The sequence below is a fragment of the Corvus brachyrhynchos genome, unplaced genomic scaffold (assembly GCF_000691975.1).
Source record: "Corvus brachyrhynchos isolate BGI_N302 unplaced genomic scaffold, ASM69197v1 scaffold175, whole genome shotgun sequence".
In the NCBI taxonomy this organism is placed as follows: domain Eukaryota; kingdom Metazoa; phylum Chordata; class Aves; order Passeriformes; family Corvidae; genus Corvus; species Corvus brachyrhynchos.
In genome coordinates, this window is record NW_008238448.1 from 5,411,153 (window position 1) to 5,419,442 (window position 8,290).

Below are 8,290 nucleotides of genomic sequence, written 5' to 3' on the forward strand. Positions count from 1 at the left end.
GGGCACCGCGGCGGGGAGTGCGGGATGCCGGCCCCGTTTTCGTGGCCATCGCTGCCATGGCACCTGGCTGCACGTGTCGCTGGTTTTCCTGTCATCCCGTGTCTCCCACCCCCGCCTTAAAACACGGCAGGTTGTTTTGTGCTGGCGCCGAGTCCCAGTTTAACACGGTTGCTATTCCCCGAGGCTCTGAAAACCTCCCTGGAAGCTGCTGAAGGCGGTCGTATGGGGTGGCTACACTGAGTCGGGTGGGAGCCCGCAGGCTGGTGACCACTGTGCCAGGAGGAGGATGTAGTGCTGGGGCTGCTCTATCCTGCAGCCTTGGGGGCTGCCAGCATCCCCCCGTGAGGAGCAACCACTGGAGAGGAAGGTAGCAGGGAAAAAGAATGCAAACATCTGCTGAGCAACTATCCTAAGGAGATGCACAAACTTCATCTGCCATATGATTATTGCACACTAAAGAGCAGGCAGCCCAGGCTCTGGGTGCTACCAAGCTTTTAAATTCACCTGTTCTTGTTTTTGCAGTTTCATCTTATACATCTTCTTACACATGTGTACACCGCCCACGCAGCAGGTAAGAAGCCCTCTCAGCCTCCTGGCTGGGTGTTCAGGCCATGCCCCATGTCTCTTGAGAGGGCTCAGTCAGGGATTTACACCAAGCAGTGAGTCCGTATATTGGATGATACTGTGATAAATACTTGAGAGGAAATGATGCCCAGTTTTGCCCTTACCTCAGCTTCTAACAAACATCCTGCCTCTTCAAAACGGAAGCTGTGACTGCTTTACAAGGAACTGATCTCAAAAGGAGTTGATCCCCCTTAAGCCATGAGTCTGTGAATGCTCAGACAGTGGAGGGGAGGTGTTTCTATGTCTGGCTGAAGCAAGGCCTCATTTTCCTTGCTGGGAAGCATGAGCAGGTCCAAACAACAAAGGCTCCACCAGGGCTGTCTTGTCAGTGAGGTGGTTTAACTCCTTCAAGTTGCAGAGCTGCTGTGGGTGCATCCTGTGTGAGGATATCTGTCTATCTATCATCTATCTATCTATCTATCTATCTATCTATCTATCTTTTTGCTGTGATAAAACTAATTTTTTGTAATTGGCAAAAAAACCCAAAGATTGTCAAGTGAGTTGAGAGACGTGATCTGAGTGTACGTGGGACTCTTTCCTTGGCCGGATCATGGTGCAAGCTTTGCACAGCAGTGTGGGGCACTAGGGCCATGTGCACGTTGTGCTAGATTTGGCTGTGGCTGTGCGCTGGGCCTGTGCCAGCGGTTGAGGAAAAGCAATGGGCCTGCTTGCAGAGATAGAGCCAGCTCTGCAATACAGCTAGGCTGGGGGGGACCTCTGTGTGCTAATCCTTCACCCCCTTGCACCTTTGCAAGGAAAACCCTCTGGGGAGCCGCTTGGGAATAAAGAACTGAAACTGGGTTTTGGCTCCTGAAATGACATCTGCCTTCCTGACCGTGTCCTGTCTTGAACTAGTGGCAGGGGGCCAAAGTCCTACAGGCAGTTGCCTCTCTGGGATCTCAGCAGGAGCCGTGTTTGCAGCACTGTGGCCCAAGTGAGGCAGGACAGGCATCTCACAGGGAGCGTGCAGTGAAGGTGCTGTAACAGCAGCCTGCCATTTCAGGGATCTCTGTGGTGCTGGGTACTCTGACAAGCATTTGCCAGGGCTTGGCATCTTACTAGCAGTATTAGCCCCATCAGAGAAACCACAGGTGTGTCCCCAAAGCACAGATTGTTTTCTGTTGGCAAGTATCACTCTCTGCTGGTGTCCTTGCTCTTCTCTAGGGCTATGCTAGGCATCTTTGCCAGGTGATACAGAGCGGGAAGCAATGCCCCAGGCTTCCACCTTCTCTGCTTTTTCCATGGTGGGGCACTTCCATAGGTGCCTGCGCAGTGTGGTTGTTCACCAGCTGGCTGTGGGTAGGCACCTGTTGCCGCAGTGGGTGGGTATGGGCTTGGTCTGTGACATTGAGGAGTTGTGTAATACACTTGTGGCACTGGATCATCTTGTTCTTCTTTCTGTACCGAGGCTCTTAAATTTCAAGCACTTCCCAGTCACTAGGATTTCAGGCCTCAGCAGTGATAGCTGATCTTCCTGAAAGGTTTTGGTCTGTTGTATATTCAGGAAAAACATTTCCAGAGCTGCTCCTAGGGCACAGACCGTGTATGTTCCTGTGTCTCTGTAGCATCTAGGACCTCTGTGCTAAATGGAGTGAAATAAAATGTGCTCCTAAAGCCATGTGGGAACACAGTGCTGTCTCCATGGTGCCTTTTAGTAAACCACAAAGGTGGTGCTAACAGGTGTTTCTTCATCTGGGCTCCCATAGGCTGGGAGAGCATCCCTCTCATACCTGCAGAGGTTTCATGGTATGTTATTGACCAGAAAAGTTCCTTCCTGCTCCCCTAGCCATTTCCCAGAGGGACCTTTCAGTGGAGGCAGAATTGCAAATTTGTGTCTCTGCAGTCCAAGAGAAAACACAAAAAATCATGGGCTGGTGAGTTTGCCAGATGAAATGGATGGAAAGTACTTGAAGAGAGAGGTCCTTAAACACACTCTCTCAAGGGAATGGAGGCAAAAGCACAGGGGCTTGAGAGTGTTTATATGGCTTTGAGTACAGCAGTAGCTTCTTCACGCTTTGTTGGTTTAAGTTATGATGATGGCATGTTTGTCCTTTTCTGCAATTTTGACAGGATACATGTACTTGCAGAACCCAAGCAACGATTTTGTGACAGCAGTCCCAGGTAAGTCGGTGCTCAAACAGTGCTTGCTCGAGGGCTGGGGACTGACAGGGCTCAACCAGAGCAGACCCTTGGCCATTGTCTTGCTACTGCTTTCTCCGCTGTCTCCAGAAAAGCAGACTGAGATGTTCCATGCTTTAAGGGCTCCCTCCAATTTTCTCTTTCAAGTTTTCAATCAAAAAACTGGGCTTGACTCAAGCCTTGCCTTTGTTGCCCCATCTGATCTGAGCTGCCCAACTGAGATATTGTGGGGTAGGATGGTGTGTGTGGTGCAAGGTGACCAGACTCACGGGAGCCACAGGCTGCTCTGTCCTGGAGGATACAGTCCAGCTTTAGGAACAGAGCTGCTGTCTGCATGATGTGATCAAACTACAGCTTGACAAGCCAGGGCAACAGTATCTTGATAACATCTCTTCTCCGTTACCTGTGTGGGTCTCAAAAAAGGCTCCACAAACCCATTGCCCTGCTGTTCCCTGTCCTGACTACCCTGGTACCCTCTCCCACCATGGCCTCTCACTGAGGGATGAGCAACTCCAAATTTGCCCTGGGCACAGGAGAGTAACCACTCTAACTGGCATTAACCTGCCACTTTCCACGACACACCCTGACTGTAACATTATTACTATTTTTACTGTCATACCTGTGGTATAGTTAGGTGGTAATAGTGAGGCAAAAGAAATGCAATGATGAAACTCCCCCAGGGATTTCAGAGAAGTAATGAAATGACCCTTTCTGCACATCCACTGGTAACTAAAACCAGACCTATCACTTTAAAACTCTTTTGTTTTTTAGTTGACAACAACCACCAGGAGAGTGTTGGGAAATTCAGTGCCACAGAAGGTGAATGCGCAGGGGGTGGTAGTGGCATTTTGCAGGTGTGGGGAGCCATAGGGCGTGTGTATGTGTGTGTGTTCCATCCTAGGCAGGGAAGGATAGCCCCAGCAAACACATTTCATGTTTCATAACTTGTGCATGTTACTAAAATTTCACAATCTTGCTGTTCTTGCTAGGCTTGTGTGGGGAACCCAACAGATGATATGGACCCCCTCATGGGGTGCTATGACAGCTCGACCATCTGCAAGAATATTGTCACTGTCCAAGCCCAAGAAAGATTATAGCGAGTACCAGTGCAGGTCAGTGACGTGGTAGCACATCCTGGGGAAGGAGGCAGCTCAGAGCATGTTCTCTAGGGGGGCATACTGGCTCCCAGGGAAAGGGGAGATGCAATGTCCTCTCCTGAAAAGGCTGCCCCACAGGTAGCTCCATGGCACTGAAACTCACCAGGCTGTTTTGTGCTTGGAACAGGGGCTGGCTGAAGCAGGGAAGAAAGTGCTATGGGAGCATAGTCACCCTGAGTACTTGACTTCCAAAATGGGGAGGAACTGGCGAGTGCTAAATTTTGGTGCCCTTTTATTTCCTCATACCCACTTCCCAGCTGTGAGAAGGACTTCTGCAACACATAGTTGCTGGTCTGATTAGAGCTCTGGGTTCCCATCAGCTGCCATAGGAGCTTGTCTTGATCTCAGTCTCCAAGCACAAGGGAGCATGTTCCTCTGCTGTAACAAAAATACCCATCCAACAGCTCTGCTTTGGTTTGAAGTAGACATCATGTGCATGCATGCATTCCTCGATGGAATGTGTGTGTTGCACCTGCGAGTAGAGAGGAACTGTCCCTAGAATGTTCCCTGTCCTATTGGGGCTGATGCAGCCCAGACAGGCATCTGGACACAGTTAATGATCCCCTGCATCCTCTTGGAGTCTGACCTAAATCTTTAAGATAAGGTTAAGAACAGAGAAGTCTTGCAGTGTTCTGCTGCTGGAAGGAATCCAGGTCTCTTGCCTTGAGTTAAACCTCTGCTGTCACTGCATGGTGAAAAACTAGACCATGCTTTGTAATTGGAATGAAAAATTATGTAAAAAGTATAAATCACAGTGGTGCTAGATGATGCTGCATTACTTGAAGCAAGTCATCTGTAGCTCTGTTGGAGGAGATGAAGCTCTTGTGGAGTCAGGATGGTGGTTGCTCGTCTGTAAGAAGTCCTAGCAATGAGGATGGAGATGGAACTGTGTTGCACTCCTGGCTCTCCTCTGCCTGGAAGGATGTCAAGACATGCATGTCTGTAGTTTTATCCCCTCTGCCAATGTCATCAGTGATGGGCTCTCATCCCTCTGAGAGCTTCTTCCTCTTGCTAAAGGTGTCTATATGACAGCCCTTCCTGCCTTTCTGCTTACCTCTGCTTGCTTCTTCCCTGGTGATGACAGGCATAGTCCAGCAGTTAAGCTTGATTGAAAGCTGGATGAACAAGGCACTAGGGGAGATACCATGATGAAAGGAGCTACAAGGGCACAAGGTGCTGTCAAGCCATTGTAACAAAGAGGTTTCTGAATTGGCAGAGCTGACCAACATAAATGCTGCTGGCTGTTGTGGGGCAGCTTCTTTAAATGGTCCAGGAAAAGCCTAGACTTTAAATGCACTGAGGGTGCTTAAAAGAGGACTCTTCAGATGCAAACAGCATTTAAAGTGAGGAAATCTCAGTTATAAATGCCTATTTGTTCATGGCTTTTCCATGTGCACCAGGGCCAGCTTTTGTACATGCAGCAGGCATAAATGTTTAACCAGACTTAGGTTACCATCTGCTAGGATCGTGTTCTCTGTCAGTTGCCTTTTGCTGACTCTTTCGTTCTGTTCCTCAAAATCCTTCCTTCTGTACAGATGCAGACCAGTGATCGGTGGGCGTCCCCCGCTAGCGAAGTTTGGCTACCCTTCTGAACGGCTGCTGAGGTTGGCTGAACCTAAAAAATACCTCCCTGCTTACCTGGAACAAAGGTGAGAGGCTAGAAAGCCTATAGGGTGCTATAGGTAGGGCCTTGGGCCTTGTAGCATCAGTGCGTCTTCAAAGTAATAAATGCAGGAACAGAGGATGGGTAAACAGAGGGCAAAATGCAGAGCAGAGTCTCTGCTGGGATTAGAACTTCTGGATTCTCTCATGGGATGAGTTCTGCACTGAAATGGCCACAAGACAAAGCTGCCTTCTACTGCAGCAAATGTGAGGCTTAGACACACCAGCTGCAGGCAGAGTGGGGAATATCTGGGAGTGGCATGCCGTGACTCTCTGCTTCCAGAGCCCGTGAGTCCCCCGAGTGGCCCGTGTCCCCGGCTGCACGGAACTATAATGCCTCCCAGCGGATCCTGGAGCTTGCCCGGCCAAAGCCGCTGCACCCAGACTTCCTGCCGGCCAGAGAGGTGAGGAGGAGGTTGAGTGAGATTTGGAGGGTGCAGGGATGCAGCAAACTCCTGAGATTTTAGATGCAGTATGCCACCCCTGGATATGCCACCTCTGGATGTGCCCAGTGTGTGCTCTGGAGGGGAGAAGCTGTCTGGTTCTGCTGGGGTTTATGACACTGAGAGAAAGTGCGTTTTCAGAGAAGAATGTTGTCTTTGCAAATCTCCTGCTGGGAGACAAAAAACAGGCAGGTTGGAGCAGCCTAGTATAGCAGGAGAGCCAAGGGAGGCATCTGGGCTGCATCCTCTGATAAAGCAGCCTGGGAAAGTGGAGAGACCTGTTGGAAATGGCGTGTTTAGCTCTTAGGGAGTAGTCATGTTTGTAGCTGGGCAGCTGTGCTCCTGTCTGAGTACACAGGGGGCATGAGATTGCAATCCCTGTGTATATTTTAACTACAATTTACTAGAAGCCTAATTTAGAGACATATTTCTGAGCTTGTTCCTTTTAGGCGGGTCATTGCTTTGGCAGGGGTGAAAGGGATTGGAGCAATCTCAGATTACACTCATTTCCATGGCAAAGGCTAGGTTTTCTGCATGCAACCTCTGGGGCTGGGAAATGGGAGGCTGGGCTGGAGCAGGACTGGGCAACAGTAACCCTGTGAAAAATAGGGGAAGAAGTCCCCTGCTGGAGAAGTAATCATTTTTTTTCTGTAGGAATGCAGTTAACTGTACCAGCAAATTTACCCTGAAATCTGAGTGTCTCTCCTTAGCAGGGAAGTCACTTGATTCAGACAGGAAGATGAATATTAAAAACATGGAAGAAATTCCTCTGCACTTTTACCTGGCTACACAGGGTCTCATTACAGGCACTCCCCTCCTGGCTCTGAGTGGGCAACAGCTGGGGAATCCCTGTAGCACCAAAATTACCGAATAGTTCAGGTGAAAGAAAAATAATAGCTTCTGAAAAAGTAAGTGACCATGTCTGCAGAGGAAGGGTGCTGGGCTGCTCATCCTTGTGGAGAGGGAGCATGTCCCTATGGGCTGCTGTACAAGCTCTGTGTCTGCACATCCCTCCCCCATTCTGGACCCATGCAGGTGCCAACAGAGGTTTCCAAGTTTGCGACCTCGGCCAGTGCATCGGCGCGGATCCAGCAACTGGCAGAGCCCTTGATCAGGGAGATGACGTGCTGCTCTAGGCACACCCATCCTGGTCCTGCCATCTCTGCGGTAAGGCAGCATCACCCAGGACCCTACATGGATGGGACTCTTGGCAGAGGAGAGGGCACGGGAGCTCAGTCACTCGTGGCTCTCTTCATCCAGCCCTCATGCTTCTCTCCATGAGGCTGGCACAGCTGCTTCCTGAGCTGGAAAGCAGGGCTTGTGCTCCATTCAGTGCATGAACTGACTCCCAGCACAAATCCCCAGAGAATGGTGGAGCTGTGCCTAGCCTGCATTTGTGGGGATGGGGAGAGGTGGACAAGTGCCTAACTGGGATCTCTGGTGCTGGGCGTGGGTTGGGCAAAGGGCTGTGAGTAATAGGAGGCTGGAGGGCAGGTTGTGGGACTGGCCAGGCAGTGATTTCTCCTTCTACGGTTTGTCTGGTGCCAAACACAGCTGAGGACAGGATCGTGTCCCATCTGCATGTGGTCAGTGGCTGTGAACCTGGTTACACTGAGTTAGTTGCAGGCTGAGCACCCCTAAATGCCAGAAGCACCTCTAAGGACCTTCTTCCCCATTCTTTCACAGGTTTCCAGGTCTCAGAAGGTAATTGTGAGCCCTCGGACCATTGAGCTGTCGAGGCCAAAACAACTCCACGCAGACTATGCACACCCGCGGGATCCTGAGTGGCCCGTGACAGAGGCTGGGAAGGGCTGAATCAGCAATAACTAACTCCTAAAAGGAGTCAGGTTAAATCAAATATCAAGTAAACAGAATTTGAAACATTCTGAACAGGGGAGTCTCAGGCAAATGTGTGCTCCCAGCACCTCTAAGACAGGAATTAGGACAGAACCGTGACAGAGGCTGCAAAGCGCGCAGTGGCTACACCAAGGGTTCTGGAGCTGGCCCAGCCTAGCGCAAGGTAGGTACTGCTTCCCTGTCACGGGGAAATGATCAGCTGCCAGCCCATTTTGTGTGGCTCGTGGCACCTAGTTCATTTGTGTTTGGCCAGAGAGATTATGCCAAGATTAGGAAGCGCTCTGCCAACATGCATGGATTTTACATGTCTGGATGTGTTAATGCTACATGGATTGCAGTTTAAAAAGCCCTTTTGAGGTGGAAGGAGAGTCAAAAGAGAAGAAGCAGGAACTTTCTAATTCCAGCAGG

The 8,290-nt window shown here is 50.2% G+C and overlaps 1 protein-coding gene across 2 annotated transcripts in view; it reads left to right on the top strand.

The window, feature by feature from the left end:
- Nucleotides 1-577: 577 nt before the first annotated feature.
- THEGL (theg spermatid protein-like) overlaps nucleotides 578-8,290 on the top strand; it is a 9,902-nt gene continuing 2,189 nt past the window's right edge. Inside the window, exons 1-7 of one of the 2 annotated variants that reach the window (XM_017736847.1) lie at nucleotides 578-2,745; nucleotides 3,753-3,875; nucleotides 5,456-5,569; nucleotides 5,866-5,986; nucleotides 7,061-7,192; nucleotides 7,712-7,825; nucleotides 7,987-8,045. In XM_017736847.1, coding sequence (XP_017592336.1) covers nucleotides 2,570-2,745; nucleotides 3,753-3,875; nucleotides 5,456-5,569; nucleotides 5,866-5,986; nucleotides 7,061-7,192; nucleotides 7,712-7,825; nucleotides 7,987-8,045 — 839 coding nt within the window. In that variant the 5' untranslated portion in view covers nucleotides 578-2,569. The remainder of the gene's footprint in view (nucleotides 2,746-3,752; nucleotides 3,876-5,455; nucleotides 5,570-5,865; nucleotides 5,987-7,060; nucleotides 7,193-7,711; nucleotides 7,826-7,986; nucleotides 8,046-8,290) is intronic. The other variant, XM_017736848.1, reaches the window with a different exon arrangement.